Source organism: Triticum urartu, chromosome 5A (assembly GCF_056163025.1).
Source record: "Triticum urartu cultivar PI428250 chromosome 5A, HENAU_Tu73, whole genome shotgun sequence".
NCBI classification, from domain to species: Eukaryota; Viridiplantae; Streptophyta; class Magnoliopsida; order Poales; family Poaceae; genus Triticum; species Triticum urartu.
Window position 1 is genome coordinate 7,054,966 of NC_141877.1, and position 18,565 is coordinate 7,073,530.

The following is an 18,565-nucleotide window of genomic DNA, read 5'->3' on the forward strand; positions in this document are numbered from 1 at the left end:
GATCAATCCTTGGGGCTGGAGGCTTTCGTTGTCCCTTGCCGGCATCTCGGGAGTGCTACTCACCATTGGCGCGCTCTTCTTGGTGGACACGCCCTAGAGCTTCATTGAGCAGGGCCGCCTCGAGGAGGGCAGGGTCGTGCTCAAGAAGATCCATGCCACCAACAATGTGGAACCCAAGTTCAACGAGATGTTGTTGGCAAGCCGTACCGCCCAAGAGGTCAAGCACCCCATTTGCAACCTCCTCCACCACCGTAACAGCCCTCAGCTCATCATCGCAGTCCTCCTCCATGTACTTGTACCCTATCGTTTATCAGTGTTTTTTTAGAAAAATGAATTTTTTTTCCGGCCTCTGCATGTAGCACAAATCTTGCTTCTTATTGTACAACTTTGTGGCCATGTGGCGCACATATGAGGAAACACAAATAAAGTCGAGAAGAACAAGTTTATTTAGGGCCTGTTTGTTTGGGCTGGAGCTTTTGAACATTTGAAAAGGCTGGCTGTTAGCTAGTAGAAAAGCTGAATGATGAAATTAACTTATCAGCTTTTGTAATATATCTTTAGCTTCTCTGCACACCAAAAGCCAGAAAGTCAGCTCTAAGTATGATAATTCAACCCAGAGCTAGCCCGGGCTCAGATGAGCCTGATGAACAGTACCTCGATTTGAAATAGAAGAAAGTTCAAAAAAATTTAATTTTTTTGTGATACAAGATGCTCCTGTGTGTGAACTCCGCGTAAAATTTTGTGAAATTTGGACATTCGAGGAGCTCATGGCAAAAAAGACAAAATCAGATGTGAACAGTGCGACTTTCAAAAGTTTCTCGGACATCCGAAATTTGTCTTTTTGCCATGAGCTCCTCGAATGTCCAAACTTCACAAAATTTTGCACGGAGTTCATTCATGGAAGCAGGGGCGGAGCCAGCACCCGGCGACCCCGGGCACTTGCCCGAGCTCGCTGCATGCGCGACGCCGTAGGACATCCTGTCACAGCTGGCAAAATACACACCGACGTACTTTCAAAAAAAAAAATACACACCGACGTGATGGTTTCCCGGGCAAAACTGTGTTGAGCTACGTTCAGTGTTGGGCTTCGTGCAAGCACCTGGGCCTAGGAATAGAAAGAGCCGAGCGAGACAAATGAATGTGGTTTACTCTGGAAAGCGAGTGCTCCACCTCCCTGCTACCCATCTCTCTCAAAAATAAAAAAACCTCCCTGCTACCCTGCCTGTTCGGTTGTTTGTCTTTGCCGCACCCGGTTGGGAGTGGCGCGGACGCTGAGACGGACTAGCGGCAAGAAGCGAGGCTGGGCGTGCCGGCGGCGGCGGGGAAGCGACTGGATCCTCGACTACTTGTCTTATCTTTGTGATTAGGTAAAAATTGCAAACAAATCTGGTCATCCAGTTCATAGACACTTAGGGCTTTAATTTTGAGGACAGTGTTTGATTTAGAATCTTTTTTTAGATAGTTGACGATAAGGAGGTTATTTGAATTTTTTTTGCTGCAATCAAGTAAGGGAAAGGGCATTAATATGTTTTGTCTGACAATCTATATTCTTGCAAGCTCTCTATTTTGAATTTATTCACCAATCACAACACTTAATTTATGTGAATTACAAACCCATGTTTTACATTATATTGTCTTCTATGTTGTTTGGACCACAATTTGGATATCTCTCACAATATGAGTTTGGCTCTATGCATGGCCTAGTTCTGTGACTTCTGTTGTCAAGTCACAACTTTAGTTACGTCTACAAAAATAAATATTGATATATTAGTTCACTTTAAAATTATACTTGTATTCTACTTCATTATTAATATGTCAATTAGTCATTCAGAGGTTTGGGGCTATGTTATATCTTGTGTATTCAAACGTTATCTAGGCGATTTGAAAATTAGACAATTACGAGCAAGTTCGCCCAGGCTTCACAAAATTTCTGGCTCCGCCACTGCATGGAAGCATCTTGCAAGAGAAAAAAAATTGGATTTTTTTTGAACTTTTCTTCTTTTGCAAATCACCATACTCAAATCGCCGCTCTCCTCTAAGTAAGCTTTTCAGGTTTTAGTTCATTTCTCCATAAGCTTGCTTTTCAGTGTTCCAAAAGCCAGATCGGCTTTTTCATGTTTGTTTCAGCTTTTCAGCCTTTCAACTGGAAAAGCCAGCTGAGAAGCTGAAACAAACAGGGCCTTGGTATGCTACCATCCATTTGTGTCAAACAACTCCAAACCAAATGATCTCCAAAGACTTGCTTGCTGATTGTATTCTCTCCTTTGTCTTCCAATTAGTATGTTCTCATGAAAATGGCATGCAAAAAGGATGAATGTTTGACATTATTAAAGATTATATTATTTCAACATCGCCAAATGGTCCCTGCAAAAAGGATGAATGTTTGACATTATTAATCATTATATCATTTCGACATCGCCAAATGGTCCAACATAGAGCGGCTGCCCAGGATGATCCTTTTTTCATTAATATTAACTCCTGAGAACTAATTTTCTAGCATGTCCAATCTAGTGGGGTTAAACCCGTAGTTATATGTACCATCCTTCAGATTGCTTTGGCATGCCAATTGAAGAGAAGGTGTTTAATTGCATTGTTAGTATTACAGAAACAACATCTCTTATTCCCTTTCCAATTTCTTCCTGATAAATTATCTTTTAAAAAAAATACCCCGCCTTGCAGGTACCGGAATGAATTTTAATATTTAGAGGGATTTTTAGTTTTCATATCAATCTGTGGGCGAGAGGACTGTTTGTGCTCATCGAGAACTGGTATATTGAGCGGACAATTATCAATGCAAAGTAACAATACATGAATAACTTTTCCTTTTTGTTTTTGCCTGTGCACTCAAACAAGAAGCACGTGTGTGCATTGCAATTCAGACATTCCAGCAGTTGGCGACACAATAACAGCAGTTGACAGACATTCACGATATCACAAGTGGGCCCGATGACAACACAATACAAGATCAGTTGGGTTTGATCAGACGCACATTTAGCCAGGCTATCCGATGGAGAAGCCGTCGACTGAAACAAACAAAAATTCCAAACGATTGATGAGAAGGAAAAATGTATCAATAAATAGTACACAAACCTCCAAGTTATAATCATTCCTTGGATAAGCGACACTGTTGTACACACATACAATTTAGCTATGCTTCCATGGCCACGATACACTAGTGTTATAGTTTTTGGACTTTACTTAAATACGAGGATGATGACGGCGCGTGGCGTGGTGTGTGAGCACCCTGATGAGGACGAGCACGTGAAAGATCTGGTGCAATGGTCGACGCTGTGGAAAATCCCTGAGCGCCACCGGTCCAGCGCACGCGATGTAGAACCCGGTGCCGACGGTGTAGAGTGCCATGGCCATCTCAAGCGACAGCGCCAGGTAGCACTATGGGTGGCCCCGGTTGACGACCTTGGCCTGGTGTTGGCCTTGATGCATGGAGACAACCGACAGCCTCGGTGCCGCCATGTATGGGAGGAAAGTGATGGCCTTGACGCATCCACGCACGGGTGGAAGGAAACGGACGGTGTCTTGGCGAGGGACGACTCATGAACGCATACAGCCAGGAGTGCTACATCCTATGGGGGGATTTGGTTTTCTCCAAATTCTCATGAAAAATGCTAATTAATTTAGTGGCTGGCCCTATCGTGTTGATAGTTTGAGACCATTGATGTGATATCCGGAAGGAAAACATGTGTATATATAGATAGATGGGTGGAGTTGCACAGCACCGTAAGGGCCTTCTCTCATGCTTTGTATGTGCCTGAGAAATTGGAAGGGGAATCAAAAGCATGATAGCTCACAACAATTCAACTTGGTTCCTTGCTTGCATGATAGCTCAGAACCTCGCGTTCGCGTTCCAAGCGTGAGCACTATTTTCTTGCTGCATGGTGATTTATGTGAGCAGTTTTTATTTCTCAATGGCATATGGTGCTATCTCATGGGAATACCAACGCGGTGCACAGCTTGGGTGACACAGTCTGCATGAAGCAACGTGTTTCTTACTAGCGGGAGAAGAGGGAGGCGCAAGCGCGCGCTGGTAGGTGTTGGTGCCCGTGCGAGTGCCTGTTATGACCTTATGTGGGAATGTGTTCCCACACAGAAATATACATGTTTCTTTAGAAAGGCATTGGAATATTTAGTTCTGCAGGTAAATGATTAGAGATATTAGTTCTGCATAGAAATTTTCGGTCTGCACACATCACAATCGACAACCTGCTGGAAGAACGCAAAATATGGCAATCCAAAGGTTTAAAGGCGATGTACTTCAGTTATTTTATCAGAAAGTGGCCTCAACCTCCAATGTGCACTGTCATATCTGCAAAGAACGCATACACTTGGTCATGTTTTCTTTTTGAGTCAAATACAACAATTCATTGATTAAAAACATCGGTACATAGAGTCTCCCGGATGCAATCCGGATGTTCCGAGCCACTGCACTGATTTGTATGTGATCGTTACTCACTCCAACGGAGGCCAGAGAGCGTTTGGTTACTGGATCTAACCGATGGGAGACGATAGTACGGGCTATCTTCAACCGGATTGAATGGCGGTCATGTAATACGATAGGCATTTAGTGTTCCTATCTTTTTTTATGCTGACCCGTTGTGGCTTTCCTATATTTTGTTAGCTCTTAGTGAGCTTTTTTTCTGTCTTGTTTTGAGACCTGAAGATTTTTGTTGAACATCTGGATTATTAATAATATGGCCGCATGGATCATTCTAATGCAGAGGCCGGGGATTAACCCCCTTTTCGAAAAAAATTGTGGTCTTCATTCCCCTCTTCCCTCCGTGTGCCGGGGGAAACCCTAGGATACGTCCGGGCAGCAGCGTCGTCGGCGTCGTTTCCTTCCTGGAGGTGCTGCTTGGTACACGGAGGATCGGAGCCTAGGATCGTGGTGGGTAGATTTCGGAGGGCGCAACGGTTGTAGGTCATTCGCGTCTGTCGAGCTGCCAGTGCTGGCATTGTTTCTTTTTCTTTTTCTTTGGCTTGTTGTGCTGCTCGCCCCAGCGTTTGCTCTGTAATCGGTGTTGGTGCTTTGGAATACAAAGCAGGGGGAAACCCTTTTTCGATAAACAATACTGCGCCACCATCTCCACATAGGCACAAATCTTCTCAGCCGCGCGCCTTGGGTGCAGGGAGCCAATGTTATTCCTCGCATCATTTCTCGCCTCCCAAATGTGCCACAAAGTGATTGCCAGGACACTATTTTGAAGGTTCGGTCCCCGTTTCAGAAAATCAAAAACCCATTGTTTAATATTCACCATACTCTTCCTGCACAACTCGAGAGGGAAGTGAAGCTTCACTCTGTCCCAGACAGCTGCAGCAAAAGGGCAAAGGAGAAAGACATGTTCAGCTTGATCATCTCTGCCACAAAAAATGCATCCATCCAGACTGGGGATGTGGCGATTGCGGAGTTGAAAGCCCGTAGGAAGACAGTGCCACACGCCACAAATTGATTTTCATCTTCCCAGGGGCATTGATCTTCCAAAGAGCCTTCCAGCCCGGCAAATCAACATCCAACGCTGAAGGTAGCCCTCTGCCATTACAACTTTGTGTAGCCAAGAAACTTGCCGAACGCACCAAATTGTGGGCAGACCGAACAGTGTAGAGGCCATGTTTGTCGTGGGGCCAGGAAGGAAAATCTTCACCACCATGGTGGCTAATCGGAACCAACTCCTCATCCCACTCTGCCGCATCATCAAGCATCAGGGAGTTCGCCGTGTCCCCGACTGGCAAAGGCACCAAAGTTTTGAGAACAGCTGCTGGGTAACCAGGGATCCAATTGTCCAGAAGCACTATAATGGAGCAGCCATCACCCACACCCCACAGGACCCCTTTCTTCACAAGTTCCCTTCCAAACAAAATGCCACGCCAAGTATAGGATGGCGAGCGGGGTGCCGGGGTTTCGTGGCATCCCAGAAATTGCAGTCCGGGAAATACCTTCCTTTGAGGACCTTAGCACACAGGGAGTTGGGTTCCGTAATGAGAAGCCAACACTGTTTTCCCAGCATTGCTTGGTTGAAGGTCACAAAGTCTCTAAAGCCCATGCCACCGAGAGACTTAGGTGTAGTAAGCCAATCCCACGAGCGCCAGTACACTTGGTCATGTTGGGGCAATGAGCATTGTCCATTCTTGACGTTTGAGCACCTCTAGCCTGTCAATGATACCTGTAAGAATTAAAACTTACGTGATTTAGTATAGTGCGATCGTGCACTCATACCTACGAGAAATGCTTATCGCCAAGTGTTGAATAACTAGATTGAGCTCAAAACATAACTTGTATTCATCCTCTCAAGGGTAGCATATATATATATAAGAGAGTACATATGTGAGAGGGAGAGAAGATACAACGCACGCACACACTAACAAACTACCAGACGATCCTATTTCTGAGGATGGATAGGAGCGGCTGACTCATGCATGGCCCATGCAAGGGCGGTACTGCATGGATAACGTGCATAGCCAGCTCATCTGGCGCAAGACCAGCTCGGCTGGTGAATCTCAGTCTTACAGCCCCCCGCAGTCTCAACGTGGGCTTGCTGAACATTGAGACTGGACTGGAACTGAGTGAAAGTAGTAGTAGGTAGGCCCTTTGTGAAGATGTCCGCGTACTGAGAGGTTGTAGGGACGTGAAGCACATGAATTTCCCCGAGAGAAACTTTGTCCCGCAGGAAATGAATGTCGATCTCAATGTATTTCGTGTGTCGATGCTGCACTGGATTAGCGGACATGTACACAGCAGAGACATTATCACAACTAGAAGAACACCTGTGCGTTGCATCGGGGCCACATTAATTTTAAGAGTTCAATATTAATATTCTCATACATATCAAGTGACATTGACGACCTTTTTTTACCATCAAATCCTCACACACACACTCTCCCTCCCTCTTCCTCACTCTCTCTCCCCCTCTCCCCCCCCTCTCTCTCTCTAACACACACATATCCATGTTATTGGGTACGGGACCATAATCCATCTATTTCACACACACGCTAGTGCATAACAATATGGATTATGTGTATTATATTTGCCACCACAACTGAGGGAATTAATTTCATGTAAGTCGGCCAACCACAGCTTCAAGAATACGCGGAGGAGGTCGCCCGGGTCGGCGTTGGCGCCGTCCGGCGCGGGCCACGGGCCCGCTTCCAAGTGCGTCTGCGCGCCGGCCACCCACGCCGGGTCCTTCTAGTGCCGCTTCCACCGCACCAACTCCCAAGGCCACGGCCATGGCCACGGCCAGGGAAGCCGCCCTTCTTCGCCCCTTCACCGGTCGCGGCCAACGCGATGCTGCGGCACCCGGCCTCGCCGTCCTCGTCCTCCGGTACCTTCGCGACCCAGTGACGCAGCTCAAGCATCGGCCTCAAGAATCAAGAACGCTCGACAACGGAAAGGGAAGATCATATACATGTCATAAGAAAGGGAGTTTATTTACTGCTCCCTCGATGTATTGTTTCCTTTGTTTGCAGATTGATTACCATCCGTGAGTTAAGGTAAGGTTAATGTGATTGAGCGATTTTTCTGAAAATCAACTACTTGTTTTCTAATTAATATGATTGAGTGATTTAAGGTAAGGTTAATTAATTTAGATTTGATTTTTAGAGATTGTTCGTGATTGATTTTACATTACTAAATAACTTGCGTCAGTATGGAAAGTTTTGATCTGTTCAGATTTCTTTCGTTGTGTGAGAGGGTGACGCGAAAATAAACCGATGAAGTGGGGGGAGGGAACGAAAAAAATCTACGAAAAAAAAACCAACGAAGGTGGGAGGAGGTACCAAAAAAACCATGAGAAATGGGACGGAAAAAAACCTGGAAGCGAGACTACCAACTGCTCCATTAGGAGTAGAGATACACCACTGTGGACTTGGCGATAGGCTGATGGAGCTCCTGCAACAACTGGCGTAACCAAGCGGTCTTTGCAACAACGTGGAAAACGGCCAGTACTCTGCCTCAGCGCTTGACCTGGAAACAGTAAGCTACCGTTTCGACGACCAAGATATCAAATTATCCCCAAGAAAAACACAAAAAACAGAGGTGGAGCGTCGTGTGTCAGGGCAGCCGGCCCAGTCTGCGTCGGAATATGCTAAGAGAGTGTACGGTGGGGAAGGGGTGATGTGGAGGCCGGAGTCTAGGGTGCCCTTGAGATAACTAATGATGCATTTGATGAGGTTATATTGGGAGGAGCGAGGGGCATGCATGAAAAGGCAGGCCTGCTGAACAGCGTAGGACAGGTCAGGACGAGTGATAGTCATGTACTGGAGTGTGCCGGTTAAGCTACGGTAAATGGTAGGGTTCTCTAGGAGATCGCCGTCTGAGATGGATAGTTTGGCGCCAGAGTCAATGGGGGTGCGAACGGGATGACAATCAGTCATGCCGGCACACTCAATGATATCTAAAGCATACTGCCACTGAGAGAGGTGTAGCCCGGTGGAGGAGCGAGTAACGGCAATGTGAAGGAAATGAGAGAGAGAGGACCGAGGTCAGTCATAGAGAACTCCCCGCGGAGAAGAGAGATGATGTAGTCGAGAAAAGTGGTCGAGGATGCATGCCTTGAGAATAATATCGTCGACATAAAGAAGAACATAGGCCGTGTGGTTCGTGGATTTGTAAATAAAAAGTGATGTGTCGCATTTGGAGGCGACGAATCCCATGGACGTGGTGAACGCGGCGAAGCGAGTGAACCACACACGTGGAACCTGCTTAAGGCCGTAAAGAGATTTCCAAAGGAGACAGACGTGGGAGGATGCAACGGGGTCTTCAAACCCAAGGGGTAGCTGGCAGTAGACAGTCTCAGTAAGATGTCCGTGTAGAAAAGTGTTCTTGATATCGAACTGGTGGATGGGCCAGGAGTGAGAGGTAGCGAGAGAGAGAGAGAACAACTCGAATAGTGTTGGGTTTGACCACGGGAGAAAAGGTCTCGTCATAATCGATCCCCTCGGTCTGAGAAAACCCACGGACTATCCAACGCGCCTTATAACGAGCGAGTGTACCGTCAGAGTTGTATTCGTGCCGGAAAACCCATCTCCCGCTGATGACGGGAGCACCGGAGGGCCGAGGAACAAGCGACCAAGTCTTGTTTTGAAGTAGAGCTTGGTACTCGTCGGCCGTCGCTCATGGCACCGGCCCAGTGTGGATCAGCGAGGGTGACGCGGTAGGTGCGGGGAAGTGGAGAGGCGCCCCGTAGTTCAGCAAGGAAGTTAAGCCGCCGAGAGGGTAAGTGAAAACCAGACTTGGCACGAGTACGCATGCCGTGAGGGTTAGCAGGTGGTGCAATGGCGACGGCACGCGGGGAAAGAGGTCGAGGGGTAGGAGGACTGCCGGGGGAAGTGGACGGAGGGCTAGAATCGGTGGAGGAAGATGTCAGAGAGTCGGTCGAAGCTGGTGTCCTAGCAGCATGGACATCGGACGAAACGGCTGCCGGGGCAGCGTTGTCGTCGGGCGAAATAGCTGGCGTGATCACTACAAGAAATATGTCAACTTGTGACCACCACTATTGGTCACTGAATGGTCACAAATTTCCATTTGTGACCTTTTTGTGACCAAAACCATAAGGTCAAAAGCTGGCCGTCATAAACTGACTATAGCGACCTTTCTTTTGGAATGGTCGAAGACGTTTATGACCAAAATGTTGGAAATATGCCCTAGAGGCAATAATAAAAGCATTATTATTATATTTCCTTGTTCATGATAATTGTCTTTATTCATGCTATAATTGTGTTGTCCGGAAATCGTAATACATGTGTGAATAATAGACACCAACGTGTCCCTAGTAAGCCTCTAGTTGACTAGCTCGTTGATCAATAGATAGTCATGGTTTCCTGACTATGGACATTGGATGTCATTGATAACGAGATCACATCATTAGGAGAATGATGTGATGGACAAGACCCAATCCTAAACATGGCACAAGATCGTATAGTTCGTTTGCTAGAGTTTTTCCAATGTCAAGTATCTTTTCCTTAGACCATGAGATCGTGTAACTCCCGGATACCGTAGGAGTGCTTTGGGTATACCAAACGTCACAACGTAACTGGGTGACTATAAAGGTAGACTACGGGTATCTCCGAAAGTGTCTGTTGGGTTGACATGGATCAAGACTGGGATTTGTCACTCCGTATGACGGAGAGGTATCACTGGGCCCACTCGGTAATGCATCATCATAATGAGCTCAAAGTGACCAAGTGTCTGGTCACGGGATCATGCATTACGGTACGAGTAAAGTGACTTGCCGGTAACGAGATTGAACGAGGTATTGGGATACCGACGATCGAATCTCGGGCAAGTAACATATCGATTGACAAAGGGAATTGCATACGGGGTTGATTGAATCCTCGACATCGTGGTTCATCCGATGAGATCATCGTGGATCATGTGGGAGCCAACATGGGTATCCAGATCCCACTGTTGGTTATTGACCGGAGAGTCGTCTCGGTCATGTCTGCTTGTCTCCCGAACCCGTAGGGTCTACACACTTAAGGTTCGGTGACGCTAGGGTTGTGAAGATATGTATATGCAGTAACCCGAATGTTGTTCGGAGTCCCGGATGAGATCCCGGACGTCACGAGGAGTTCCGGAATGGTCCGGAGGTAAAGAATTATATATAGGAATTGCTGTTTCGGCCATCGGGACAAGTTTCGGGGTCACCGGTATTGTACCGGGACCACCGGAAGGGTCCCGGGGGTCCACCGGGTGGGGCCACCTATCCCTGGGGGCCCATGGGCTGAAGTGGGAGGAAACCCAGCCCAAAGTGGGCTGGGGCGCCACTCCCCTAGGGCCCATGCGGCTAGGGTTGAGGGGAAACCCTAAAGGGGGCGCCCCCTTGCTTGGGGGGCAAGCCCCCCACCCTTGGCCGCCGCCCCCCCTAGTAGATTCCATCTACTAGGGCCGGCACCCCCCCCTTTGCACCCCTATATATAGTGGGGGAGAGGAGGGACTTGATACACCAGCCCCTGGCGCCTCCCTCTCCCCCCGTTACGTCTCTCTCTCGTAGTATAGGCGAAGCCCTGCTACTGTGACGCCCTGCATCCACCACCACGCCGTCGTGCTGCTGGATCTTCATCAACCTCTCCTTCCCCCTTGCTGGATCAAGAAGGAGGAGACGTCTCCCGTCCCGTACGTGTGTTGAACGCGGAGGTGCCGTCCGTTCGGCGCTTGGTCATCGGTGATTTGGATCACGTCGTGTTCGACTACATCATCACCGTTCTTTGAACGCTTCCGCACGCGATCTACAAAGGTATGCAGATGCATCCGATGACTCGTTGCTAGATGAACTCCTAGATGGATCTTGGTGAAACGAGTAGGAAAATTTTTGTTTTCTGCAACGTTCCCCAACACAAAATACGTCTACTGTGGCGTTTTGGTCACTAGCAACCTCCCCAAGCCACGTAGGCATCCAGCGTGGCAATCTAATGTGGCACAAGATTCAGCCCGGTCCAATTCGATTTTCTACATGGGCCTAGCACAACAATTCGGCCTTTTTACTGTATATTTTCTCTAGCTACATGGGTTATTTTTTCTAATAGTTTTGATTTCTACATTGGCCTGACCCAACAATTGGGCCTTTCGTTTTTGGGCCATGGCCTTTTTGACTCAACAGTTACATTTCTTTTTTTAGTTACATTTCTTTTTTAAGACAGATCCAATAGTCAGATGGGTTTGAGTGGGTCCCAATGGTCAGAGTCATGTTCTTCAAATTTTGATTTTCCAGTAAATAAAAACAAATATTTAAATCAGAACTGACTGAAAACAGAAGTAATACTTCAACAACCAAATTTGGCACCTTACAATCAAACATACACCACGTTTATAATCGAACATACTTCACATCAGGTTTACAGCCACCAAGAACACAACTAAATATCAAAATATAACTATCTATTGGAGTATAACTAGCTCCAATGAGCTAGAACTCAATGCTTCTTCACTTCTTGGAGTCCACGACGAAACACGAATGAAGTACAGCATCTGCAAGTTATCAAACAATATGGTAAGGAGCAAAATAAAGGCAAATCTAAAAGCACATTAACTTGTAGGCAGTATGTGTGCATGAATAAAGTAAAACAAGCAAAATGAGGCATAGAAATCAGTGGATACAAGTAGTTACTATCAGCAGCAAGTAAATACTACTCCAATCACATCAGGTTTACAATCCTATAAATGCGACATTTTTATCATGTAAGCATAGAAGGACATATTAAACATCATTTAGATGTTTGAAACAAAGAACCAGAATTTAACCATTTGAACAACAAAAAAATTGTTCCAGTAGATCATATCTGGTTTAAATTAACTCCTTTGACACCAATATTATACAACATCAAAGAAGTATACATACTGATCAAGTTTAATTAGCACATAGAAGCCAAATACCAGTAACCGATGAAGAAAAAATCCTGATATACAAAGGTAAGCTCATTGTGCATTTTCTTTTTCAATGTGATACACAATAAGCATAAGTAACCACCAAAATCTCTCAATACCGATCATTAACTAGAGACCTCCCGGGAGCCAAAGCCCTAACAGCCATGGCATCGAATAGAAGAGTTGGTGTGCAAAGAAAAAACGACTACCTCTTAGGGGCCGTAGATGGCGGCGATGACCCTGGTGTTGCCCATCTCGAACAGCGCCGACCCGTCGGCCCTGGAGAAAATGTCGAACTCGCCCTTGAGCCGCCGCATCTGCAAGGCAAGGTAGCAAACAGGAAGAATCAGAGGCAGTCGAGCCAGCATGAAGAGGATGAGGCTGCTCTGCTGTGGACAAGAAGATTTTAGCTAGGTATGATTGTTAAAAAGAAATCAACAAGACAGTGTAATAGTAGCAAACAGTATTCAGAGCATCATTACCTAGAGGTTAATCACGGGTACCTTGGCTTGAATTCAACATCAATTCAACATGAGGGAGGGAGGGATTGCAACAAGGGGGATCGAACCTTGATGATGCGATGATGTTGCTGCTTGTCCTTGTCCTTGCCCCGCCAGGTAGAGGAAGGGAAGCTCCGCTCGATCTGGCCACCGTCCGTGGAGGTCGAGGCCCATGCCCTCGTAGCTGCAAAAACAAACTTTCTCAGTACACACAACAGGAAACAAGGGGGATCAAAAAACGTAACGCCTGCAAGTAGTACTGCTTTGCTATCAGGTGCAATAACACAATTTTTTTAATTTCTACCATGCTTCCATTTTGCAGCAACCAGAAATCAATTGATTGTGGAGATCTTTCAAAAATTAGTTTACAGTTCACTAGGCAAGTTACAATCCACCTGTCAAATAAAATCGCTCATCTGCCAGAAGCATAAGCAATCAGACAGATCACACAAATTCAGTATTATTATTGTGCAAACAAAAAAATGTTCAGAGTGCCTCCATACACGAATCATAAACATCCTCTTATATTATGGATGCGCTTGTATCAAGCTAGCCCTCACGGTTGGATGGATGCAAGTGTCCTGCCTAGCATGATTAACCCGTTGTCTCTTAACCGCCGCCGCCGAATACAGGGGACAAGAGCAAAATCAGGTTGTTTCTAATGCGTGCATACTGACTAACTGAAAAACTGCTCGAGTTTCAGTGGCCATGAAGAATCGGATTTTGCATCACCAAGAGAGCACAAGGAAAGGGGATTGGCGGGGTTACCTGCCCTGATGCAGATGAACGCCGGAGGAGGAGGTTGCAAGTCCCGGTCATGAAGCTGGCGCTGATGAAGGCCCACATAGAGCGATCCTTGGTGCCGTTGCCCGTCGGAGGTGCGGGGGTCGTGCTGGTGACCCACTGCGGCGGCTAGGGTTCGGACCCGCCGTGGTTGTGGATCCCGCCGCCGTGGCCCCTGCGAGGAGCCCGAGAAGGACCCCACGGACTTGGCCTTGGATCCGGCCGCGGCAGGAGCGACACGGCCTCCCCTCTCGATCTGGGTGCATGGCCGCGGCCCCCCGGTCTGGAGCATAGGGAGATGAAGGAGAGACTAAGGGCGCCGGCGATGGGGTGGAGGGCAGAGGATGGGCCTCGGGGAGACGAGCTCGCCGCCGGTGGGGTTGGGATTCGGGGAGAGGGAGGAGGTCGGCGGCGGCGGCGATTGGGTGGGACGAGGAGGAGCAAGCCCCGTGTCTTCATTTTTGGGGCCGGTTGGACGCACGCACACACGCCGGATGAAGGCGAGGGGAGGGGGATGGCGGAGACGAGGTCGGCGGTGGGTGGGGGCGGCGGTGGTGGGTGGGGATGGCGGCGGTGGCGGAGACTAGGACGCGACAAGGGAGAGGACGGCGCGGTAACCTCGATTGGATCTGGAGAAGGAAAGGGTGGGTGGGTGGGTAGGTGGGTTAGGGTTTTGGTCTTTCAGGAGAAGATCCACCGTTGGATGGGTGCGTGATGGATGGCTCAGATCGTGTCCAACTTGGTGATCCGCGTGGACGTGGTTCCTCGCTTCTCATTGGTTGGCTGGCGCACGCTCAAATATCCAAAATTTGGACCCAAATTTCTGGAAAAAAACAATGTTGCAAAATTGAACCAAATCAAGGGAGTTTGTTCAGATGATCTCCATATTTTGCACAAGGGTGCATCTTGGAATGGCAAACAATGTTGCCTAAGAGAGTTTTCATTTTCTTTGCACGAAAAAATCATTTTCCATTTTCCGAGTGCCCGAAATGAGTTTTTTTGTGAAGGACCTACCATATATTTGTTGCCAAATTGGACCAAATCAATTTTATAAAAAAAACTAGGCCATATTTAATGCACAATTGACCAAATGGTTGCGTGTAAAAAGTTTTGATCCACCTCTGGTGAAAAAGACAAATTTCCGCCGATTCAGCTGGAAGCGGGTCAAATTTGAACTGCAGGTGCCTTTTGTTTTGCTCTTTATTTTTTTCCAAAAATCATTTCTAGGTACATAAGTATCTATTTAATCAGAGAAACATCAAAAGTTTTCCAAGATTCAACCACTAACTAGGAACGGTCAAGTCCGCCGTTTTGACCGCATTTTGAAACGGGCATAAAAAATTCGAAAAAAAACAAAAAATTGGAAAACCTTCGCATTGGGTCATTATATATGACCAAGTTTCCAGGGAAAATAATAAACTTGTAATACGGAAATTATTTTAAAAAAGTGTTCTCAGAAATGAGCTATCATGCGTGAAGATTCATGGCTTTCAAGTCAAATGATCAATCTTATGGCCACATTCATGGCATAGTTTGTTCAAATGATCTCATATTGTGCACAAGGGTGCATATTGGAATGGCAAACAATATTGCCTAAGGGAGTTTTCATTTTCTTTCTATGAAAAATCAATTTTCCATTTTTCGAGTGCCCAAAAGGAGGTTTTTTTGTGAAGGACCTCCCAAATAATTGTTGCAAAATTGTGACGAAATAAATTTTCTAAAATACTAGGACATATTTAATGCATAATTGAAAAAATGGTTGGGTGTAAAAAGTTTTGATCCACCTTTTGTGAAAAAGACAAATTTCCGCTGATTCAGCTGGAAGCGGGTCAAATTTGAACTGCAGCTGCCTCATAGTTTGCTATTTATTTTTTCCAAAAATCATTTCTAGGTACATAAGTACCTATTTAATCAGAGAAACACCAAAATAATTTTAAGATTCAACCACTAGCTAGGAACGGTCATTCCCGCCGTTTTGACCGCATTTTGAAACGGGCATAACAAATTCAAAAAAAAATCAAAAAATTGGGAAACCTTCGCATTGTGTCATTATATGTGGCCAAGTTCCCAGGAAAAATAACAAACTTGTAATACGGCAATTATTTTAAAAAAGTGTTCTCAAAATCGAGCTATCACGTGTGGAGATCAATGGCTTTCAAGCCAAATGATCAATCTTATGGCCACATTCATGGCATAATTTGTTCAAATGATCTCATATTGTGCACAGGGGTGTATATTGGAATGGCAAACAATGTTGCCTAAGGAAGTTTTCATTTTCCTCCGACGAAAAAACCATTTTCCATTTTTCGAGTGCCCAAAAGGAGGTTTTTTTGTGAAGGACCTCCCAAATAATTGTTGCAAAATTGGACCAAATGATTTTTCTAAAATACTAGGACATATTTAATGCATAATTGACAAAATGGTTGGGTGTAAAAAGTTTTGATCCACCTTTTGTGAAAAAGACAAATTTCCGCTGATTCAGTTGGAAACGGGTCAAATTTGAACTGTAGCTGCCTCATATTTATTTTTTCCAAAAATCATTTATAGTTACATAAGTATCTATTTAATCATAGAAACACCAAAAAAATTCCAAGATTCAACCACTAGCTAGGAACGGTCATTCCCGCCGTTTTGACCGCATTTCGAAATGGGCATAAAAAATTCAAAAAAAAATTTGGGAAACCTTCGCATTGTGTCATTATATATGGTCAAGTTCCCAGGAAAAATAACAAACTTGTAATACGGAAATTATTTTAAAAAAGTGTTCTCAGAAACGAGCTATCACATGTGGAGATCAATGGCTTTCAAGCCAAATGATCAATGTTATGGTCACATTCATGGCATAGTTTGTTCAAATGATCTCATATTGTGCACAAGGGTGCATATTGGAATGGCAAACAATGTTGCCTAAGGAAGTTTTCATTTTCTTTGGACGAAAAAACCATTTTCCATTTTTCGAGTGCCTAAAAGGAGGTTTTTTTGTGAAGGAACTACCAAATAATTGTTGCAAAATTGGACCAAATCATTTTTATAAAATACTAGGCCATATTTAATGCACAATTGACAAAATGGTTGGGTGTAAAAATTTTTGATCCACCTCTCGTGAAAAAGACAAATTTCCACCGATTCAGGAGGAAGCGGGTCAAATTTGAACTGCAGCTGCCTCATAGTTTGCTATTTATTTTTTCCAAAAATCATTTCTAGTTACATAAGGACCTATTTAATCATAAATACATGGTTTGGTGGGGATACGTAGAGGTTTGGGCAGTGGCCGAGGGCCCCAACTCTAGAGCGCGTAAACTCGCATGCCCGCCGCGTGGTCACCGCGTGACTGTGGCGTTGCCATGCGTTCTGGGCGGCCTAGGCATGTCTAGTGGGTTGGGCACTCCCCAGGTTGGTGCTAGGAAGAAAATTATAACATAAGATTCTCACGAGGAGACCGATCGATGCTCAAACATGAATTAACAACCAAGTGTTTGATTTGCGGTACGGGAAATGTACATGACTAATGGGCGTGAGTTTTGGCTGAGGATGATCAGTTACTAAGAAGACCGTCTTCACAAATTTTCCGCTCAAAAGGAGGAGCCTAGGTGGTACTTGCTTTGCGAACTACCACACTGGACATAACTATGAATGTTGAAGCTCGGCTCAAAATAATGAACGGATTGAGCTGGCATTAGGTGGAGCATGGTTATTTGGGCATAGGAAACCACTGTAGAAAATGGATACTATTTGGAAATGCCAAAGTGGTACTTCCTTCACAATTCTCTTCTATGGACAGAAACTTGGGAAAACTAGTGAGAGAGATTGGATGAATAAAATGAGCTAAAAATTGGTGTAGGTAAGTTACATAGGTATGGTCATTTGCTGGTAAATTTTCAGATCATTTGGGTAAGCCTAGCTAGTACTTACTTCACAAAGCTTCTCTCAAGGTAGAAACTTTGAAAATTTCCCGAGAAAGATTTACTAAGAAAATTGAGCTGAATATTATCATGTGGCAATGATTTGGGTATGGAAGAGTGCCCGAAAAGTTTGAGGGTAATAGGAGGGGTCTAGATAACACTTGCTTGGCAACGTGCCAATTTGGCCATAAAATATAAATTGAACCTGGGCTCACATAGATGATTTGACTGAGCTGCAATTTGGAGGAGGGTGATAATTTGGGTATATGAAGGAACTGTATAAATTTCATGTCATTTCGATATATAAAAAAGGTACTTCCTTCACAATGCTTCTAGGTGGACAAAAACTTTGGAAATTTGCCGAGGAAGATTTGCTAGGCAAGTGGAGCTGAATTTTGTCATGCGGTAATGATTTGGATAGGAAAGAGTGCCCAAAAATTCCGAGGGCAATCAAGAATATATAAATAGCACTTCCTTCATAAAGTGCTGTCATGAACACAATAGGAAAATGAATATTGTTGAATTAGTTTTGAACTAGGCAAGGAAGGATTTTTACATATCTGATGAAGATATGACCCAAAGAATTTATGAGAATTTTTTTGGGAATTTTGGGAATGACAGAAATATAGGTTGCTTCACAACCTAGGGCAAAAACTGCCACATGGACATGACACATAGGCAAAACTGATGAGGTGGCGCCTAGTCATAGCAACCCACCACAATTTACAAGGTTATGACCATCTATATTGGTCATGATCAACTAGAAATAAGGCAGCAGACCAGTGCTATCTGCTTTATGACCATTTCATGTAAGGAAATTACGACCTTTCTGACCAAAATGGTCGTTATAGTTTAGGTTTTGGAGCCCCCGAACAACTTTTGACCAATTGGTCTGAAATAGTCATAGATCTATGACCAATTCTTCGAGGGTCACTAAGAGAAGGTCACAAGTTGACATATTTCTTGTAGTGGATAGTGGGCTCACCGGGCGTAACGGCTGTCGTGGC

The 18,565-nt window shown here is 45.3% G+C and overlaps 2 protein-coding genes across 2 annotated transcripts in view; one reads left to right on the forward strand and one right to left on the reverse strand.

The window, feature by feature from the left end:
• LOC147967402 (uncharacterized) overlaps positions 1-18,565 on the forward strand; it is a 139,474-nt gene that overhangs the window by 35,989 nt on the left and 84,920 nt on the right. The window contains exon 2 of the mRNA XM_087525277.1: positions 5,719-5,730. Within this exon, the coding sequence (XP_087381403.1) occupies positions 5,719-5,730 (12 nt within the window). The remainder of the gene's footprint in view (positions 1-5,718; positions 5,731-18,565) is intronic.
• Positions 12,586-14,263, reverse strand: LOC147967406 (uncharacterized). Its single transcript, XM_087522393.1, has 3 exons — positions 13,642-14,263; positions 12,942-13,057; positions 12,586-12,690 (listed from the first exon to the last, which is right to left on the reverse strand). The coding sequence occupies exons 1-3, from the start codon at positions 13,946-13,948 to the stop codon at positions 12,586-12,588; spliced, it is 528 nt and encodes a 175-aa protein (XP_087378519.1). The 5' UTR covers positions 13,949-14,263.